Source organism: Rhinoraja longicauda, chromosome 37, assembly GCF_053455715.1.
Source record: "Rhinoraja longicauda isolate Sanriku21f chromosome 37, sRhiLon1.1, whole genome shotgun sequence".
Taxonomy (NCBI): Eukaryota; Metazoa; Chordata; class Chondrichthyes; order Rajiformes; family Arhynchobatidae; genus Rhinoraja; species Rhinoraja longicauda.
Window position 1 is genome coordinate 12,266,680 of NC_135989.1, and position 22,516 is coordinate 12,289,195.

At 47.2% G+C, this 22,516-nt stretch overlaps 1 protein-coding gene across 1 annotated transcript in view; it reads right to left on the reverse strand.

Annotated features, from left to right (window-relative positions):
* The window catches only part of vav1 (vav guanine nucleotide exchange factor 1), a 91,020-nt gene that overhangs the window by 18,035 nt on the left and 50,469 nt on the right, over window positions 1–22,516 (reverse strand). Inside the window, exons 9-16 of the mRNA XM_078429648.1 lie at window positions 21,678–21,777; window positions 19,048–19,143; window positions 16,361–16,429; window positions 12,825–12,911; window positions 11,845–11,930; window positions 8,600–8,732; window positions 7,145–7,254; window positions 6,665–6,766 (exon numbers count right to left, since the gene is read on the reverse strand). Of these exons, the coding sequence (XP_078285774.1) occupies window positions 6,665–6,766; window positions 7,145–7,254; window positions 8,600–8,732; window positions 11,845–11,930; window positions 12,825–12,911; window positions 16,361–16,429; window positions 19,048–19,143; window positions 21,678–21,777 (783 nt within the window). The remainder of the gene's footprint in view (window positions 1–6,664; window positions 6,767–7,144; window positions 7,255–8,599; window positions 8,733–11,844; window positions 11,931–12,824; window positions 12,912–16,360; window positions 16,430–19,047; window positions 19,144–21,677; window positions 21,778–22,516) is intronic.

Consider the following 22,516-nt stretch of genomic DNA (forward strand, 5'->3'; position numbering starts at 1 on the left):
AGCACCCGTAGTCAGGATCGAACCTGAGTCTCCGGCGCTGCATTCGCTGTAAAGCAGCAACTCTACCGCTGCGCTACCGTTATATTTCACTAGGGCAGTAGTATGAACATTGACTTCTCTAACTTCATATAAATCAAGTTAATTTGTCCCGCCCCCTCCCCTGAAATCAGTCTGAAGAAGGGTCTCGACCCGAAAACGTCACCCATTCCTTCTCTCCTGAGATGCTGCCTGACCCGCTGAGTTACTCCAGCATTTTGTGATACCTAACCTGCAGTTACAGTGATTTCCTGCAGGTGGCAGCCACAAACTGTGGTATCATCCACAGGAGACCTTGAGCAAGTGTGGAAACGAGGAACTAGAGATGATGGTTGAAGCACAAAAGGACACGAAGTGCTGGAGTAACTCAGCGGGTCAGGCAGCATCTCAGGAGAGAAGGAATAGGCGACGTTTCGGGTCGAGACCCTTCTTCAGACTGATTATTTATTTATTTTTTTAATTTATTTTTTTTGTCCTCGTTTTTTAATTATTTATTTTTAAATTGAATTTTTATGCTTATGTTTATGTTTACTTATTTACTTATTTTCCTTGCATATCTTAAGTTATATACCCTCTGAATGGTATTGTGGGTGGGTGGGGGGGATATCTATCAGTACTAATGTGTACATGCATTGAATTGTCAAAGCTGTATCAATAAATAAATCAAAAATAAACTTTGTTCAAAAAAAAAACCCAGAAGGATAGAACAAAAGTGCTGGAGTAACTCAGCAGGTCAGGCAGCATCTCTGGACAACATGGATAGATGACAGCTTTTTGTGTCCATCTTTGGTGCCCACCTGCAAATCCTTCCCACACACGAGTTCCCACTTTCCCACTTTCTCATCCTATACCTCCATATCTTGGGGAAATTTACAGAGGCTAATTCATAAGATCATCAGGTCATAAGTGATAGGAGTAGAATTAGGCCATTCGGCCCATCAAGTCTACTCCACCATTCAATCATGGCTGATCTATCTCTCCCTCTCAACACCATTCTCCTGCCCAATATACCCACTGACTTTGCCTCCATAACCTTCTGAGGCAAAGAATTCCACAAGTTCGCCACCAATTAACCCACAAACCCGCATGTCTCTGGGATGTGGGAGGAAACCCACGCGGACACGGGGAGAATATGCAACTCCAGACAGTACCCAAGGTCAGGATTGAACCACTATCTCTGGCGCCAGGAGACAATAGCACTTCCAGCTGCGCCATTGGGCTGTCTTCATGCCTTGAATGCTACCAGAGAGAGAGAGAGAGAGAGAGAGAGAGAGAGAGAGAGAGATGGCGAGGAAGAGAGAGGGAGAGTGAGAGAGAGAAAGAGAGAGAGAGGAAGGGAGAAGAGAGGAAGGGAGAAGGGAGCTGATCCATTGACGACAGAATTTCTGAAGAAGGGTCTCGACCCGAAACATCACCCATTCCTTCTCTCCAGAGATGCTGCCTGTCCCGCTGAGCTACTCCAGTTTTCGGTGTAAACCAGCATCTGCATTTCCCTTCCTGGACAGAATTTAATTGTTCTGTTTTGGGACAGATAGTAATAAGACTCTTGACTCCCCTTGAGATCAACTTCAACTTCAATGGAGCTCTTCAGGCTAACGGAATCGAGGGATGAATATGGGGAGAGAAAGCAGGAACGAGGTGCTGATTCTGGATGATCAGCCACGATCATATTGGATGGCGGTGCTGGCTCGAAGGGCCGAATGGCCTACTCCTGCACCTATTTTCTATATTTCTATGTTTCTAAGTCTGGCAAAGGACATTGGCTGCACAACTCGGTGTCTTAATGCTTCAAGGGGGGGGGGGGGGGGGGGAGGTGGGGAAGGGAATGGAGTTCCCACAATAAAAATTACAGACGTGCTATTTTCACTACTATTTTGACCTCCCATGTTATGGTACATACTGTGCGCATCCTAATCTGGAGGCAATTTATCTGCTGAATTGTCACAATTTTTCTATAATTATGCCATGCACTGCAACGTCGGCATTTACAGTGCGGTATTTAAGGATTTACCAGAAAGATGCAAATATGTCTTGGTTTCTTGAAAAAAGATCTCACATATTTGTGCAGAGGCTACGTGACAATCAGAGAATCAGAGTTTCACTTCTGCCATTTCACCCCAATGTCACTTGTGCGGGAAGGAACGGCAGATACTGGTTTAAACCGAGGCACAAAATTCTTGGGAGTAACTCAGCGGGACAGGCAGCATCTCTGGAGAGAAGGAATGGGTGTCACGTAGCCTGCTGGGACCAAAAAATCTGAGACTAAAAAAGTCAATTTCAGGGCAGAAGTCAAGTCAAGTCAAATTTATTTGTCACATACACATACTCGATGTGCAGTGAAATGAAAGTGGCAATGCCTGCGGGTTGTGCACAAAAATAATTACAGTTACAGCATATAAATAAAGTTAATAAGTTACTAAACATAGCACAAAAAGTGTCGACAAAAATTTAGTCTCTGGGGTTATCAAAGTTGACAGTCCTGATGGCCTGTGGGAAGAAGCTCCGTCTCATCCTCTCCGTTTTCACAGCGTGACAGCGGAGGCGTTTGCCTGACCGTAGCATCTGGAACAGTCCGTTACTGGGGTGGCAGGGGTCCCTCATGATCTTGCTTGCTCTGGATCTGCACCTCCTGATGTATAGGTCCTGCAGGGGGACGAGTGTAGTTCCCATGGTGCGTTCTGCCGAACGCACTACTCTCTGCAGGGCCATCCTGTCCTGGGCAGAGCTGTTCCCAAACCAGACTGTAATGTTGCCGGACAGGATGCTCTCTACAGCCCCAGAGTAGAAGCAATGAAGGATCCTCAGCGACACTCTGAATTTCCTCAGTTGTCTAAGGTGGTAAAGGCGCTGCTTAGCCTTACCCACCAGTGCGGCAATGTGTGTTGCCCACGTCAGATCCTCTGCGATGCGGACTCCCAAGTATTTGAAACTGCTCACCCTATCCACAATAGACCCATTTATCTCCAGTGGCGTGTACGTCCTTGGATGTTTAGCCCTTCTGAAGTCCACAATCAGCTCCTTTGTTTTAGTGACATTCAAGAGGAGGCTATTGTCCTGACACCAGAGTGCCAGATCAGCCACCTCCTCCCGGTAGGCCTTCTCATCGTTGTTGGAGATCCGGCCCACCACCACAGTGTCATCAGCAAACTTGATGATGGAGTTTGAGCTGAACCTGGCCCTACAGTCATGTGTGTACAGTACAGTAGGGGGCTAAGGACGCAGCCCTGGGGGGATCCTATGTTCAGGGTGAGGGAGCTAGATGTGTGTTCCCCCATCCTGACCACTTGGGGCCTGGCAGTGAGAAAGTCCAGGACCCAGGCACACAGAGGGGTGCTAAGCCCCAGTTCCAGCAGCTTCTCAACCAGTCTGCTGGGGACTATTGTGTTGAATGCTGAACTAAAGTCAATGAACAGCATCCTCACATAGCCCCCCTGGCTGTCCAGATGAGAGAGAGCGGTGTGTAGAACCTGGGAGACCGCATCATCCGTGGACCTGTTCGGACGGTATGCGAACTGTAGTGGGTCCATGTTGCGAGGAAGGAGGGCGCAGATGTGCTTCTTGACTAGCCTCTCCAAGCATTTCATGACAACCGAGGTGAGGGCCACCGGTCGGTAGTCATTTAAACACGCTGGAGAGGCATTCTTTGGCACCGGTACAATGATGGATCTTTTGAAGCATGCAGGGACCACGGACTTTGCCAAGGAGAGGTTGAATATTGTGGTGAGCACTGCAGCAAGCTGAGTAGCACAAGACTTTAGTACTCGCCCAGATATACCATCTGGGCCTCCAGCTTTCCTCGTGTTCACACGCGTCAGAGCCCACCTCACCTCATGCTCGGACACCGAGAATGTGTGCACATCCCCGGCGGTGGATCCCCCTCCAGCCTCGCTAGCCAGCGCCCCTTCGGTGCTGTTTTTAGACGGCGAGCTGGTGGTGTTACCCGTCTCAAACCGTGCGTAAAAAGAGTTCAGGTCATCAGCTAAGGAGGAGCCGGCACTTCCGGTTGAGGGGGTGCTGGACCTGTAGCTAGTTATAGTCCGTAGCCCCTGCCAAAGGCGCCTGGTGTCCTGCTGCTCCATCTGTGACTCCATCTTGTCCCGGTACCTCTTTTTTGCATCCTTCACTGCCCTTCGCAGTCGGTAGGACTCTCCCTTGTAGTCGTCCATGTTGCCGGATGCCAGGCCGGAGTTGTAAGCAGCGGTGCGAGCATTCAAGGCCTCGCGAATAGACCTGTCCACCCAGGGTTTTTGGTTAGGGAAGATACTGACCCTTACCGTGGGGATGATGGTATCGGCTATTGTGGCAATGAAGTCCGTAACCGCTTCCGCAAACTCATTTACGTCTCTGGAACTTGCTTGAAACATGTTCCAGTCGACTTCGCTCAGTGCATCTTGCAGCATGGCCTCTGAATGGTCAGCCCACCGCTTTACGTCCCTCGTCACTGTCGCTTCCCGTACTATCCGTTGTTTATACTCCGGCAGCAGGAAAATGGCAGCGTGGTCAGATTTCCCAAAAGGAGGGAGAGAAACGGCCTTGTAGCCTTTCCTGAACGTAATATTGAAACCAATGGGGACTTTCAGCATCTGGGTCCGATGTAGCCCCCCATAAATGCCCCCCCCAGCAAAGTGTAGCATGGTGGGTGGCTGGAACACACTGCCAGAGGTGATGGTGGAAGAAGACCTGCTATTGAGGGCGTGCAGCGTAGGTTCACTAGGTTGATTCCCGGATTGGCGGGACTGTCGTATGTTGAAAGGCTGGAGCAATTAGGCTTGTATACACTGGAATTTAGAAGGATGAGGGGGGATCTTATTGAAACATATAAGATAATTAGGGGATTGGACACATTAGAGGCAGGAAACGTGTTCCCAATGTTAGGGGAGTCCAGAACAAGGGGCCACAGTTTAAGAATAAGGGGTAGGCCATTTAGAACGGAGATGAGGAAGAACTTTTTCAGTCAGAGAGTGGTGAAGGTGTGGAATTCTCTGCCTCAGAAGGCAGTGGAGGCCAGCTCGTTGGATACTTTCAAGAGAGAGCTGGATAGAGCTCTTAAGGATAGCGGAGTGAGGGGGTATGGGGAGAAGGCAGGAACGGGGTACTGATTGAGAGTGATCAGCCATGATCGCATTGAATGGCGGTGCTGGCTCGAAGGGCTGAATGGCCTACTCCTGCACCTATTGTCTATTGTCTATTGTCTAAGACAATACCTCCGCTTAGATGGACACATGGACATGCTGTGAATGGAGGGATATTTTGTAGGGCGAGCTGTTTTGGGCCCCATATCTGAGGAAGGATAGGGTGAAAGTAGACACAAAAATGCTGGAGAAACTCAGCGGGTCAGGCAGCATCTCGGGAGGGAAGGAACGGGTGAGGACAAAGTGACACAGCGTGGAAACGGGCCCTTTGGCCCAACTTCCATCTTGGTTTAGTTTAGTTTGGATGTGCTGGCATTGGAGAGGGTCCAGAGGAGGTATACGAGAATAATCCTAGGCATGATTAGGTTAATGTATGAGATGCATTTGATGGCTCTGGGCCTGTTTGGCCTGAGCTAGAATAGATCAGGCAACTAAACTCTAATATAGTTTAGTTTAGTTTAGTTTCATGTGTACCGAGGTACTCTGCCTTACAAGTTCCAAGGCAACTGAACCATTCTATCAACAACTAAGGTGGCGCAGCGGTAGAGTTGCTGCCTTACAGCGTTTTACAGTGCCAGAGTCCCTGGTTCGATCCTGACTACGGGTGCTGTCTGTACGGAGTTTGTATGTTCTCCCCGTAACCGCGTGGGTTTTCTCCGAGATCTCTGGTTTTCTCCCACACTCCAAAGACATACTTGGTTAATATAAGAAAATAACTGCAGATGCTGGTACAAATCGGAAGGTATTTATTCACAAAATGCTGGAGTAACTCAGCAGGTCAGGCAGCATCTCGGGAGAGAAGGAATGGGTGACGTTTCGGGTCGAGACCCTTCTTCAGACCGAGATGCTGCCTGACCTGCTGAGTTACTCCAGCATTTTGTGAATAAATACCTTCTACTTGGTTAATTGGCTCGGTGTAAATGTAAATTGTCCCGTGTGTGTGTGTAGGATAGTGTTAGTGTGCGGGGATCGCTGGTCGGCGCGGACTCGGTGGGCCTGTTTCCGCACTGTATCTCTAAACTAAATTAAAGAGGGGACGAACTACTTTCTACCTAATTGGAGACCCTTGGACTATCATTAATCGGACTTTACTTTGCTCTAAACACTGTTCCCAACGGTCGTTGTATTTGACGCACTAAAATAAAGTCTTGATCGCCTTTCCCGATCTTTGTTCAGTTCAGTTTAGTTTATTGTCACCTGTACCGAGGTACAGTGACAAGCTTTTGTTGAGTGCTATCCCGTCAGCGGAAAAACTGTACATGATTACAATCGAGCCATTCACAGCGAACAGATACGTGATAAGGGAATGACGTTTAGTGCAAGGTAAAGCCTTGTGGCGTGTTTTAAGTTTACTTTAACACTGACCCAGCGCCTGAGCACTGAGGAGCCACCTAAAGACACTCTTGGCCAAACAGCCCACAGAAAGGTGGGTGGCCACATCTTTAGGTGTCTCCTCAGTACAACATCTACAACTCCTACGACATCAGAAACAATACCTGAGTAACATCCGGCAGGCTTTGCAGGTGGTTGATTCGTCGAACGAGTGCATCAGGAAGTCATGGTTGTTTGACATTCCATTCTCCGGGAAGATGTTCGACCTGTAAGGCATTTTCATGTCCATAAGTTCTAGGAGAAGAATTAGGCCATTCGGCCCATCGAGTCTACTCCGCTATTGAATTCCATTCTATTCTACATTTCCCTTGATCTCCATTCCCTTTGTCCTGTTTTCACACTTTACACTTCCTAATCTATACACTTCCCTGTCTATGTACTACCCACCCCCCTGACATCAGTCTGAAGAAGGGTCTCGACCCAAAACCTCACCCATTCCTTGTCTCCAGAGATGCTGCCTGTCCCGCTGAGTTACTCCAGCATTTTGTGTCTACATCAGTCATACTATTGTGCAACTACAGTGAAGTATTTGCATTGCAATCAAGTATCACAGAGTCATTGATCCACTTCAATGTTAAACTTACAAAGCCATCTCAAACTGCTCCAGCCACTTTTTTTTCAGCTCACTTGTCTTGAAGAAGAACTCGTAGCCTTGTTGTCCATGGGTGTCAATGAGGAAGAACATATGGCTCCACTAGTTGGGGGCAGAGAAAAGAGATAGAACATCAGTGATTCTAGGAAGACCACCATGTAATGTGCCACAGGTTTGACCCAAGACCCCTCCATCTATCACTACTACACTCATTTACCAACACAAGTTCTCGGGCAACCAAAGACGTACAGGTTTCAAGGTTAATTGGCTTGGTTATAAATGTAAAACATTGTCCCTAGGATAGGTAGGATAGTGTTAGTGGACGGGGGTCGCTGGTTGGCATGGACTTGGTGGGTCAAATGGCACTGTGTGTATAAACTAAACTAAACTGAACTGAACTGAACTGAACTAAACTAACCTAAATTAACTCAATTAAATTAAACTAAACTAAACTAAACTAAACTAAACTAAACTAAACTAAACTAAACTAAACTAAACTAAACTAAACTAAACTAAACTAAACTAAACTAAACTAGAAGGTGGACCCTCCAAGATTGCAGCAATGGGAGGCCAAGACCGGAGAGTTTGGAGTTCAATATACTGCACCAAAGAAGTCCACGCCCAGGGATATAAAGTTCCACTGTCGCAAGTCGCTAGCTTGTCTCTTGATCACAACCCTCTCCTTTCTCTAAAGGTGCTGATTCCCAGGCAATGGGCTGTTCACGTGCAACCGATGAACAGTAGCGAAGTTCCCTTCACAACAGGAGTCTGAAGAAGGGTCTCAACCCGAAACGTCACCTGTCCACATTCTCCAGAGAAGCTGCCTGACCCGCTGAGTTACGCCAGCACTTTGGGTCTATCTTCAGTAGTCAATGCCAACTGGCCATCTCACTCTACCCCTTCCAAAACTAACCTAAAATAAAAATGGCTTCCCCTACCATAGAGAACCTCAGAGCTATCAAAGGCAGTTCCTAACCTTGACTCAGACCGGCAATGACACTGCCTCCACACAATTAGCTTAGTTCAGTTCAGTTCAGATACTGTATACAGCGTGGAAACAGCCCACTGAGTCCTCACTGATCAACAATCACCCCTACACTAATTCTATCCTGCACACCAGGGACAATTTTTTTACAGAAGCCAATTAACCTACAAACCCAACCAGTGATCCCCTTACAGTAACACTATCATACACACACTCGGGCCAATTTACATTTATACCAAGCCAATTAACCTACACACCTGCACGTCGTTGAAATGTTGGAGGAAACAGGAGTTCCTGGAGAAAACCCAGGGAGAACGTACAGTACAAACTCTGTACAGACAAGCACCTGTAGTCAGGATTGAACCCGAGTCTCTGGTGCTGGAAGGCAGCAACTCTACCGCTGCCCCATTGTGCACTGAGTTAAGAGAGGAGTGGTGAAAGTTTCACGCACTGCAGGCTTACCTTTTTGGTTTCTCTGCTTCCCATTGGGTCATCCTTTATCTGGTAGAACGGCAGGTCAATCATTTCCTTCATTTCATAGCTCTCCCCTTTGCGCTTGCAAATGACCACAGCTTTATCGAACAGGAATGCATACCTGCAATGAAAGGAATAGTTTAGCTTAGTGTAGTGTAGTTTAGATTAGTTTAGTTTGGTTTGGTTTGGTTTGGTTTATATTAGTTTAGATTAGTTTAGTTTAGTTTAGTTTGGTTTAGATTAGTTTAGATTAGTTTAGTTTAGAACAGTTTAGTTTAGTTTAGTTTAGTTTAGATTAGATTAGATTAGTTTAGTTTAGTTTAGTATTAGTATTAGTTTAGATTAGTTTAGATTAGTTTAGATTAGTTTAGATTAGTTTAGTTTAGATTAGTTTAGTTTAGATTAGTTTAGTTTAGTATTAGTTTAGATTAGTTTAGATTAGTTTAGATTAGTTTAGTTTAGTTTAGTTTAGTTTAGCTTAGTTTAGTTTAGTTTAGTTTAGTTTAGTTTAGTTTAGATTAGATTAGATTAGATTAGTTTAGTTTAGTTTAGTATTAGTTTAGTTTAGATTAGTTTAGATTAGTTTAGATTAGTTTAGTTTAGAATAGATTAGTTTAGTTTAGTTTAGTTTAGTTTAGTTTAGTTTAGTTTAGTTTAGTTTAGTTTAGTTTAGTTTAGTTTAGTTTAGTTTAGTTTAGTTTAGTTTAGTTTAGAGATACAGTGTGGAAACAGAGCCTTCGGCCCACCGAGTCCGCATCGACCAGCGATCCCCGCACACTAACACTATCCTACACACACTAGAGACAATTTACAATTTTACCAAGCTAATTAACCTACAAACCTGTATGTCTTTGGAGTGTGGGAGGAAACCGGAGCACCCGGGGAAAACTCACGCAGGTCACGGGGAGAACGCACAAACTCCGTACAGACAGCACCCGTGGTCAGGATCAAACCCGGGTCTCTGGCGCTGTGAGGCAGCAACTCTACCACTGCACCAGTGTGCTGCCTTAGTGAATACTTAGTGAATCACCATCAATAGACAATAGACAATAGACAATAGGTGCAGGAGGAGGCCATTCGGCCCTTCGAGCAAGCACCGCCATTCAATGTGATCATGGCTGATCATTCTCAATCAGTACCCCGTTCCTGCCTTCTCCCCATACCCCCTGACTCCGCTATCCTTAAGAGCTCTATCCAGCTCTCTCTTGAATGCATTCAGAGAATTGGCCTCCACTGCCTTCTGAGGCAGAGAATTCCCCAGATTCACAACTCTCTGACTGAAAAAGTTTTTCCTCATCTCCGTTCTAAATGGCCTACCCCTTATTCTTAAACTGTGGCCCCTTGTTCTGGACTCCCCCAACATTGGGAACATGTTTCCTGCCTCTAACGTGTCCAACCCCTTAATAATCTTATACGTTTCGATAAGATCTCCTCTCATCCTCTCCGACCTAGATAATTCCAAAGATTTATAACCCGCTCAAAGATTAAATTCCTCCTTATTTCTATAGAGTGGGCCGCCCTTAATCCCTGTTCAAAAACTCATCTGCATTCATCCCAGCACCTGTGAGAAGTTGTAACTTGGTGCGAAGGAGTATGTGGGGTGATCTTACAGGGGGTTATCAGCATTGAAGGTGTTAATGAACCCAACAATATTACCTTAGACTCTGAGGTGTGAACATACCGTGTCAGTTTACAGTAATGAGGATGTGCAAAGCCTCAGAGGGATTTGAAAGCAGGAATGGGGATTTTAAAATAACACCAGAAAGTGTCGGAAAAGCTCAGCAGGCCAGGTAACATTGAGGGAAAGAAAAGCAGCTCACGTTTCAGTTCCAGAAACATAGTCACTCTTCCAGTGCCTGCATAGGGTCAGAGAGTCTTACAGCATTGAAATAGGTTCTTCAACCCAACTAGCCCACACCGGCCAATGCCTCATCTACACTAGCCCCGCCTGCCCATGTTTGATCCATATCCCTCTAAACATGTCCTATCCATGTCTAAATGTTTCTTAGACATTGCGATAGTACCTTCCTCAACTACCTTCTCTGACAGCTTGTTCCGTACACCCACCACCCCTTGTTTTTAAAAATAGTTACCCTTCAGGTTCCTGTTAAATCTTTTCCCCCTCACCTTAAACCTATGTCCTATAGTTCTCGATTCCTCTACTCTGGGCAAGAGACTCTATACGTTTGCCCGATCTATTCCTCAACCTGATCTCCCGGTGGCTGAGCACTTCAACTCCCCCTCCCACTCCCAGTCTGACCTTTCTGTCATGGGCCTCCTCCAGTACCATAGTGAGGCCCACCGGAAATTGGAGGAACAGCACCTCATATTTCGCTTGGGCAGCTTGCAGCCCAGCGGTATGAACATTGACTTCTCCAACTTTAGATAGTTCCTCTGTCCCTCTCTTCCCCTCCCCCTTCCCAGTTCTCCCTCCATCTTCCTGTCTCCACCTATATCCTTCCTTTGTCCCGCCCCCACTGACATCAGTCTGAAGAAGGGTCTCGACCCGAAACGTCACCCATTCCTTCTCTCCTGAGATGCTGCCTGACCTGCTGAGTTACTCCAGCATTTTGTGAATAAATACCTTCGATTTGTACCAGCATCTGCAGTTATTTTCTTACTCTATAATATCACCCCTCATCCTCCTGCGCTCCAAGGAATAAAGCCCTTGCCTGCTCAACCACTCCCTATATCTCAGGCCCTCGAGTCCTGGCAACATCCTCGTAAATCTTCTCTGCACTTTTTTGCAGTCTGCAGTTCAAAATAATTTACGGCTCAGATGGGAATAGCAGGTCAGGCTGGTGGAATTGTGATACAGGTGATCACCAAATAAGAGGGAAGATTACCTGGACTAAAACAGTGGTGTACTGTTCCAAGTTCCTCATTCTGCAGATGATACACCGAAGAACATCACTTTAGTTTAGTTTAGTTTAGTTTCGAGATACAACGCGGAAACAGGCCCTTCGGCCCACCAAGTCCATGCCGACTTGTGATCCCCGCACACTAACACTATCCTACACACACTGGGGACAATTTACAATTTTTACCAAACCGATTTAACCTACAAACCTACATGTCTTTGGAGTGTGGGAGGAAACTGGAGCACCTGGGGAAAAGACACGCAGGTCACGGGGAGAACGTACAAACTCCATACAGACAGCACCCGTAGTCAGGATCGAACATAGTTCTCTGGCGCTGCTGTAAGCCAGCAACTCTACCGCTGCACCACTTACCTATCCTTCTTAGAGTGTTTGTCCATAGTCATTAGACGGACTTCACCATCCATCTTGGGTCGTCCATAGGTGGCCAAAGATTGGTTCTAGGTTGAAATTAATTTAGTTTAGTTGAGATAGATACAAAGTGCTGGAGTAACACAGTGGTTCAGGCAGCATCTCTGGAGAAAAAGGATGGGTGACGTTTCTGGTCGGGAGGTTTAGTTTAGATTAGTTTATTGTCACGTGTACCGAGGTACAGTGAAAAGCTTTTAATTGCGTGCTAACCAGTCAGTGGAAAGACTATACATGATTACAATTGAGCCGTCCATAGTGTACAGACACATGATGAAGGGAATAACGTGTAGTGCAAGTTAAAGTCTAGTAAAGTCTAATAAAAGATAGTCCGATGGTCTCCAATGATGGTCGTTCAGGACTGCCGTCAAGTTGTTAATAGGATGGTTCAGTTGCCTGATAACAGCTGGGAAGAAACTGTCCCTGAATCTGGAGGTGTGAGGGGATTGGACACATTAGAGGCAGGAAACATGTTCCCAATGTTGGGGGAGTCCAGAACAAGGGGCCACAGTTTAAGAATAAGGGGGAGGCCATTTAGAACGGAGATGAGGAAGAACTTTTTCAGTCAGAGAGTGGTGAAGGTGTGGAATTCTCTGCCTCAGAAGGCAGTGGAGGCCAGTTCGTTGGATGCTTTCAAGAGAGAGCTGGATAGAGCTCTTAAGGATAGCGGAGTGAGGGGGTACGGGGAGAAGGCAGGAACGGGGTACTGATTGAGAGTGATCAGCCATGATCGCATTGAATGGCGGTGCTGGCTCGAAGGGCTGAATGGCCTACTCCTGCACCTATTGTCTATTGTCTATTGTCTATTCACACTTGCCTGGAGGGAGGGAGGGGAGAAGAGGGAGTGACCGGGGTGAGACAATGTAAACCCTGCGCAAGAAGTGATTGATCACCAAAGTTCAACTCGTGCAGCCTTGGAAACTCACCAGGTTTTCTATTGAACACTGAAAGCTTGTGATCTGTTTGAGAGTTTCACTGTCTCTTTTCACTTCATTCACACACTGGGCTAAATCCTGGAGGAACGGAAAAACAATGTTATTTATTCGTGTCATCACACAACTGTTTGCCAACAGCGAGCAAGTTCTAGTGCCACGCGGTTGGCCTCTGCAAGATCCTTCACAGTGCGTGTGTCATGCAGCAAGTCACAGCTCAGGAGATGTTCCATAGTCTGGAGGCCCCGTCTCCATTCGCAGTCTGCCGCATCTTCAGAACATCCCCACGTCAGCATGTTCCGTTTGCTCCTCCCCGTGCCTGTCCGCAGTCTGTTGAGACTGTGCCCATGTTACCCACGGCTGGTCGGAACCTGGTGGGAGTTTCTCAGAGGGATCGACTGCCATGTGAATATCTTCCGGAGATTTCTCTAGTCTCTCTTCCCAGAGTTTGAGCCTTCTGGGCGATGCACTGCGGTCAATAGACAATAGACAATAGACAATAGGTGCAGGAGTAGGCCATTCAGCCCTTCGAGCCAGCACCGCCATTCAATGCGATCATGGCTGATCACTCTCAATCAGTACCCCGTTCCTGCCTTCTCCCCATACCCCCTCACTCCGCTATCCTTAAGAGCTCTATCCAGCTCTCTCTTGAAAGCATCCAACGAACTGGCCTCCGCTGCCTTCTGAGGCAGAGAATTCCACACCTTCACCACTCTCTGACTGAAAAAGTTCTTCCTCATCTCCGTTCTAAATGGCCTACCCCTTATTCTTAAACTGTGGCCCCTTGTTCTGGACTCCCCCAACATTGGGAACATGTTTCCTGCCTCTAACGTGTCCCAGGGGATGGACAGAAGAGAGGATACATCTGCGTGATTTCAAACGCTGAGGTAGCAAAGGGTGGTCATGTAGGGGGTGTCTTTCATCATCTGATTGTCTGAGGCGTTCTTTTTGACTGGCTACAACTCGTTTGATTCCAGGAGGTGTAATGCCAGAGAGTGGGTAGATGTTGTCAGTCTTGGAGGGTTTCATGCAGCAACAGCTTGTGTTTAGCACAGGATCGGTCTTCCTTGCATGAGCTGAGCGCTTCCCGTACTGAGCAGGCATACTCGGCAGCGGGGAATTAAAGGTAAACAATTAAAGATAAACAGGAGAAACTGCAGATGCTGGAATCCCAAGCAAAACGCAGAGTGCTGGAGTAACTCAGAGGGTCAGGCAGCATCTGTGGAGGGAGTGGACAGGCCACGTTTTGGGTCGGTACCTTTCCTCAGACTGATTGTAGCAGAGGGGAGAAAGCAGGAAAAAAGAGATGGTTGTGAGACAAAGCCTAAGCAAGTGATAGGGGAATGGACACGTTAGAGGCAGGAAACATGTTCCCAATGTTGGGGGAGTCCAGAACAAGGGGCCACAGTTTAAGAATAAGGGGTAGGCCATTTAGAACGGAGATGAGGAAAAACTCTTTCAGTCAGAGAGTTGTGAATCTGTGGAATTCTCTGCCTCAGAAGGCAGTGGAGGCCAATTCTCTGAATGCATTCAAGAGAGAGCTGGATAGAGCTCTTAAGGATAGCGGAATCAGGGGGGGTTATGGGGAGAAGGCAGGAACGGGGTACTGATTGAGAATGATCAGCCATGATCACATTGAATGGCGGTGCTGGCTCGAAGGGCCGAATGGCCTCCTCCTGCACCTGTTGTCTATTGTCCATTGTCTATTGTAACTCAGCGAGACACGCAGCATCTCTGGAGAGAAGAAATGGGTGACATTTCGGGCCGACACTCTTCTTCAGAAGAAGGGTCTCGATCCAAAATGTCACTCATTAGTCTGAAGGAGGGCCTTAATCTGAAACATCATCTATTCCGTCTCTCTAGAGATGTTGCCTGTCCCGCTGAGTTACTCCAGCATTTTGTCTCTTATCTCCGGTGCAAACCAGCATCTGCAGTTCCTTCATACACAAGTGATAAAGGGTTAAAGCTTGATTGTTTGTGAGATGGGTGGTGTAAGTGGGAAGGAGACAAAAGGTGTCAGATAAAGAGGGAAGTGGATTGAAATGTAAAACCAGAAGTAGGAATGTCAGTGGACGGTGTGTAGGAAGGAACTGCAGATGCTGGTTTACACCGAGGATAGACATAAAATGCTGGAGTAACTCAGCGGGACAGGCAGCATCCCTGGAGAGAAGGAATAGGTTCAGATCAAGACCCTTCTTCAGATTAATGAGCGGCGTTTTGGGTCGAGACCCTTCTTCGAAACGTCACCCATTCCTTCTCTCCAGAGATGCTGCCTGTCCCGCTGAGTTACTCCAGCATTTCGTATCTGGATAGAAGGAATGGGTCGCGTTTTGGGTCGAGAACCTTCTTCAGGCTGCGTTGTGAAGGGGCAGGAGGGGGCGGGAAAAGAGGCAGGAATATAATGGAGAAGACAGACGTCTGGGTTGGAGAAGACGCCGGGTCTCGGGCGCTGTGAGGCAGTGGCTCTATCAGCTACACCACTGTGCCACCACACTCTGTGGAAAGTGGAACGCAGTGGGGATGGGAAGACGTGACCGCTGCAGAAAGCAGAGCCAAACCAAGTCAGGAAAGGAAAGCAGAGCATTACCTGAATGGTGGCCAATTAGGAAAAGGGGAGATGCAACGTGTCCTGGGTGTCATGGTGCACCAGTCATTGAAAGCAAGCATGCAGGTGCAGCAGGCAGTGAAGAAAGCGAATGGTATGTTGGCATTCATAGCAAGAGGATTTGAGTATAGGAGCAGGGAGGTTCTGCTGCAGTTGTACAGGGCCTTGGTGAAACCGCACCTGGAGTATTGTGTACAGTTTTGGTCTCCTAATCTGACGAAAGACATTCTAGCCTTAGAGGGAGTACAGAGAAGGTTCACCAGATTGATCCCTGGAATGGCAGGAATTTCATATGAAGAAAGACTGGATAGACTCGGCTTGTACTCGCTGGAATTTAGAAGACTGAGGGGGGATCTTATAGAAACTTACAAAATTCTTAAGCGGTTGGAGAGGCTAGATGCGGGAAGATTGTTCCCAATGTTGGGGAAGTCCAGAACCATCCAGTCCAGAATGGGGTCACAGCTTAAGGATAAGGGGGAAGTCTTTTAGGACCGAGATGAGAAAACATTTCTTCACACAGAGAGTGGTGAGTCTGTGGAATTCTCTGCCACAGAAGGTAGTTGAGGCCAGTTCATTGGCTATATTTAAGAGGGAGTTAGATGTGGCCCTTGTGGCTAAAGGGATCAGGGGGTATGGAGAGAAGGCAGGTACAGGTTACTGAGCTGGATGATCAGCCATGATCATATTGAATGGCGGTGCAGGCTCGAAGGGCCGAATGGCCTACTCCTGCACCTAGTTTCTATGTTTCTAAGTCCTGTTCTTGAAGGAGTCCGAAGAAGGGTCTCGACCCAAAACGTCACCCATTCATTCTCTCCTGACCCCCTGAGTCACTCCAACATTTTGTGTCTACCTCCTGTTCTTGAAATTACTTCTCAGCTAGCACAACGCAATAGTCAAAGGGCAACAGGCAGTGGTCCCAACTCACCCTCATGGAGTCCAAGGCCATTTTCAAGTTGTCCTTATCCTTCGGGTCAGTCGTGTGTTTAACTAACTCCTGCAGGAAAACACATGAGTGAGATGTGAAGTTGGTATCAATAACATTTGAGTATCCCCCCCCCCAGGTCTCTCACTCTACCAATCAGTGAACTAATTGCATACACACGGTGCTGGAGTAACTCAGCGGGTCAGGCAGCAACTATTCCCATCCATGTTCTCCAGAGATGCTGCCTGACCCATAACACCACAAGGCATAGGAGCAGAATGAGATAATTCGGCCCACAAATCCAGAGTGCTGAGGATCCTTCATTGCTTCTACTCTGGGGCTGTAGAGAGCATCCTGTCCGGCAACATTACAGTCTGGTTTGGGAACAGCTCTGCCCAGGACAGGATGGCCCTGCAGAGAGTAGTGCATTCGGCAGAACGCACCATGGGAACTACACTCGTCCCCCTGCAGGACCTATACATCAGGAGGTGCAGATCCAGAGCAAGCAAGATCATGAGGGACCCCTGCCACCCCAGTAACGGACTGTTCCAGATGCTACGATCAGGCAAACGCCTCCGCTGTCACGCTGTGAAAACGGAGAGGATGAGACGGAGCTTCTTCCCACAGGCCATCAGGACTGTCAACTTTTATAACCCCAGAGACTAAATTTTTGTCGACAATAATAGTAACTTATTAACTTTATTTATATGCTGTAACTGTAATTCTTTTGTGCACAACCCGCAGGCATTGCCACTTTCATTTCACTGCACATCGTGTATGTGTATGTGACAAATAAATTTGACTTGACTTGACTTGATAGTTCTCAGCATTGTGCTGATTTACTAATTTAATTCAGTAAGTTAAATTACTGAACTTAATTGTTCAGTACAGTTGACAAAGACTCTTCATAAATTCATATAAGAAAATAACTGCAGATGCTGGTACAAATCGAAGGTATTTATTCACAAAATGCTGGAGTAACTCAGCGGGTCAGGCAGCATCTCAGGAGAGAAGGAATGGGTGACGTTTCGGGTCGAGACCCTTCTTCAGACTGATGTCAGGGGGGCGGGACAAAGGAAGGATATAGGTGGAGACAGGAAGATAGAGGGAGATCTGGGAAGGAGGAGGGGAAGAGAGGGACAGAGGAACTATCTAAAGTTGGAGAAGTCGATGTTCATACCACTGGGCTGCAAGCTGCCCAGGCAAAATATGAGGTGCTGTTAAGTTACAGGAGCAGAATTAGGCCATTCGGCCCATCGCCTGCTTCGCGATTCAATTATGGCTGATCTACTTTTCCCTCTCAACCCCATTCTCCTGCCTTCTCCCCATAACCCCTGGCACGGTCATTAATCGAGAACCTATTGATCTCTGCTTTAAAATTCTGCCATGGCCTTCACAGCCGCCTGTGGCAATGAATTCCATAAGAACACCTAAAGAAATTATTTCTCATGAGTTACCTGCTGTTACTCCAGCACTGTTGCATTTTTTTTGTAGACCAGCATCTGCACTTCCTTGTTTCAACGTAATTGAACGCTCTATATTAATCCACACAACATATTCCACACTCTATACCTCAACTAACACAACCATTGTTCAACTCCAGCACTGAGTGTCCTTTTTGTAAACCCATATCTGCAGTTGCTCGTGTTCCTTCCCTGCATACATGATTGACTTGATCATAAGCAACAGAGAATGAAGGTGGAAGTTTATTTTTCCGAGGGGATGGATCTCTCAGTTGCTGACCACTTCAACTCCCCTTCCCATTCCCACACAGACCTTTCTGTCCTGGGCCTCCTCCCTTGTCAGAGTGAGGCCACACGCCAATTGGAAGAACAGCACCTTATATTCTGCCTCGGCAGCTTACAACCCTCAAGGGGAGTCACGGTGGCGCAGTGGTAGAGTTGCTGCCTTACAGCGAATGCAGCGCCGGAGTCCCGGGTTCGATCCCGACTACGGGCGCCGTCTGCACGGAGTTTGTACGTTCTCCCCGTGACCCGCGTGGGGTTTTTCCAGGATCTTCGGTTTCCTCTCACACTCCAAAGACGTGCAGGTTTGTAGGTTAATTGGCTTGGTAAATGTAAAAATTGTCCCTAGTGTGTGTAGGATAGTGTTACTGTGCGGGGATCGCTGGGTGGCACGGACCCGGTGGGCCGAAGGGCCTGTTTCCGCGCTGTATCTCTAAATCTAAAAAAAAAATCTAAATCTAAATCTGAACTGAATATTGACTTCTCCAAGTTTAGCTCCTTCTACAAACATCTCCCTTCCCTCTTTCTCCCCCCTGCCAACACTCCCCCACCTTACCATTTCCCCCACCCACTTCCCCTGAACCTTGTGAGACCTTGTACCATCTTCTCCCACCCTTTCCCCTTCACCATGTTCACAGTTTACAATAATGGAACCTTCTTAGGCCCAACAACCTTCTTCTGTTCAACAATCTGCCCTGCCTGAGTGAGATCACCAGTTGCTGCCCCCGATTAGTCCTGCCTTTTTTTACTTCCAGTATCTTCCTTTAGGCCAAAGAAGGGTCCCGACCCGAAACGTCACCCATCCATATTCCCCAGAGATGCTGCCTGACCCATTGAGTTACTCCAGCACTTTGTGTCTATCCTTGGAAAGTGTTATCAGGAGGCGGTAACAGACATAGGAGGTTTTTCCAGAGAGCCTGATTTAACCTCTCAGACAATTCTCACCTGAAGCAAAAGGTGATATTTAAGGACTCGCTGCATTGGCACCATCAATAGATCTCGAAGAGTGAATCTTCCATTGTTAGCTCTTTTAGAGCACTCCTGGAACAAAAAAGTATTGTCAGTAATTGTTCTGGAACCTGAATGAATATCTATGTCGCACTTCAGTTTAGATTTTGTTTAGTTTAGAGATACAGCGCGGAAACAGGCCCTTCGGCCCACCGAGTCCGCACTGACCATCGATCCCCGCATGTTAACACTATCCTAAACACACTAGGGACAATTTACATTGATACTACACCAATTAACCTACAAATCTTTGGAGTGTGGGAGGAGACCGAAGATCTCGGAGAAAACCCAAGCAGGTCACGGGGAGAACGTACAAACTCCGTAGACAGCACCCGTAGTCAGGACAAAAAGAATTCTGGTTATTGAAATATATGTCTGCATCATTGGTGACCCTCAGACTATCTTTGATCGGACTTTACTGGCACTACACATTATTCCCTTATCATGTATCTGTACGCAGTAAACGGCTCAATTGTGATCATGTATTCATATCATATCATATCATATCATATATATACAGCCGGAAACAGGCCTTTTCGGCCCTCCAAGTCCGTGCCGCCCAGCGATCCCCGTACATTAACACTATCCTACACCCACTAGGGACAATTTTTACATTTACCCAGCCAATTAACCACTGACTGGTTAGCGCGCAAGAAAAGCTTTTCACCATACCTCGTTACAAGTGACAACAAACTAAACTCAACGGAACTACATTCTCGGGTAAACTCATTCTGATCAATAACTAAATTAGTGGGCGGCACGGTAGCGCAGCGGTAGAGTTGCTGCTTTACAGTGAATGCAGCGCCGGAGACTCAGGTTCGATCCTGACTACGGGTGCTGCACTTTAAGGAGTTTGTACGTTCTCCCCGTGACCTGCGTGGGTTTTCTCCGAGATCTTCCGTTTCCTCCCACACTCCAAAGACGTACAGGTATGTAGGTTAATTGGCTGGGTAAATGTAAAAATTGTCCCTAGTGGGTGTAGGATAGTGTTAATGTACGGGGATCGCTGGGCGGCACGGACTTGGAGGGCCGAAAAGGCCTGTTTCCGGCTGTATATATATGATGATATGATATGATCCCGAATGCGGGTGCTGTCTGTACGGAGTTTGTACGTTCTCCCCGTGACCTGCGTGGGTTTTCTCCGAGAACTTCGGTTTCCTCCCGCACTCCAAGGACGTACAGGTTTGTGGGCTAATTGGCTTGGTGTAAATGTAAAAATTGTCCCGAGTGTAGGATAGTGTTAATGTGCCGGGATCGCTGGTCGGTGCGGATTCGGTGGGCCGAAGGGCCTGTTTCTGCGCTGTGTCTCCAAACTTTTCAAAAAGCCATTGTTGAACAGGTTCACACATGGGATGTGGGTGTGAAGGCTAGCGTTTATTATCTGTCCTTGATTTCACTCAAAGAGGAGCATTGGCTGGCCACCTTCTTCAACCATTGTACTTCATGTGGTAGCAGAACATCGAGGAGCAGATTGGCCACCGCAGTGTGAACTTCAAAGACAACCACAGATTGTCTTTTCCATCTGTTGTCTATGACAGGGCCCAGACTGGGCAACGAGAGTAGATTTCCTTCCATTATGGCCAATGGTAAACCAAATGAATTTTAACCATGTAACATTATTCTTGAATTTCACATTGGAAGGCTTAGGAAGTTTGGCATGTCCCCAACAGCCTTCACCAACTTCTGCAGATGCTATGTATAAAGCATTTTATTAGGATGCATTACAACTTGGTTTGGGAACAGCTCAGTCCAAGACCAGCAAGAAATTGCCGAGAGTTGTGGATGTAGCCCAGACCATCACACAAACCTTTCATTGATTCCATCTACACTTGAAGCTGCCTTGGCAAGGTCACCAGCATGAGGAAGGACCAGTCTCACCCTGGCCACTCTCTCTTCTCCCCTCTCCTATCAGGCAAGAGGTACAGAAGTTTGAAAACACACACCTCCAGATTCAGGGACAGTTTCTTCCCAGCTGTTATCAGGCAACTGAACCGTCCTCTCACCAGCTGGAGAACGGTCCTGACCTCCCATCTACCTCATTTGAGACCTTTGGGCTATCTTTAATAGGACTTTATCAGATTTTATCTTGCAGGAAATGTTATTCCTACTAGTCACACTAGTTCTACATTCTCCCACATTCTCACCCACGCCCTACACACAAGGGGCAATTTACAGAGGCCAATTAACCTACAAACTCCCACATCTTTGGAACGTGGGAGGAAACCGGAGCACCTGGAGGAAACCCCCAGCGTCACGAGGAGAATGTGCAAACTCTGCACAGACAGCACCCGACGTCAGGATCGAACCCGGGTCTGTGGCGCTGTGAGGCAGCGGTTCCACCCGCTGCGCCACCGCGCCGAGCCAAGCTCTGTGGAAAGCGGAAAGCAGCGGGGATGGGAGAACGTGACCTCTGCAGAAACCGGAGGTAAAGCAAGTCCTGTTCTTGAAGTTGCCTCTGGACCCAAGCTGCCAATGCGGGAATGCTGAGAGGGGGAATTCGTGGGGATGGGTGGAGAAGGTGCCAACGGGAGGAAATATCAACGACGGCAGATCTGAGGGGGTCTCACCTCCAGCTTCAACCGGATGTCTTCCCTGTTGTTGGAAATCTTGTCCAGTTCTTTTGCAGCCGACTCAACTTGGCTGCAGTATCGCCCATACAGGAGCAACCTTGGGAGAAACAAAAGGCAGTGGCAAAGATACTAGAGGAGCAAGATGCACCACTCCGTCAAAATCATCCATACTGAAGTGTGGTACGCAAAGGGGCCATTTTAGTAAGCAAAACCCGCCGTTCGCTCTGCCTCTCGCAATGTAATCAGTGTTTTGGGGGAACAGTATGTGTGATGATACCATTAAAATGCAGAATATATCTCATCTATCAATTCACAGATTTGTGTTATTTTTCTTTTTAAATGTTTCTGCAAGTTTCTGCCTACTAAATTGGCGCCGTGACGTACTACGGTTTTTAGGGTCGAGTGGTCTATCTTGCTCTGCTCTATTATCTTTGGGCAGTGGTCAGCCCCGCCCAGTCTCCTTGTCTGTAACTCGTTTTCTCCTAGCCCACAGCTAACAATGGCCTGTTTCCTTTATCATCGTTACTCTATGTTGTATGTTCCCAATCTCCATCAATCTCTGCTTGTGGAAGTGTTGACAAAACTAACCCTAGACGCTTCCACCAGCACAGCATTCCAGAACAGTGGAAATCGATTTTAGTGACCAGCTTAGAATCCCCCATGAAATGTGACAATATTTTCAAATCAGTCTCAAGATTGCAATGAAAAACGTTGCTGTGATAAGCTGTAAGGTTCATGTCATTCACAAATATTGCTGCCTGTTCGATCCTGACTACAGGTGCTGTCTGTACGGAGTTTGTACGTTCTCTCCGTGACCTGCGTGGGTTTTCTCCGGG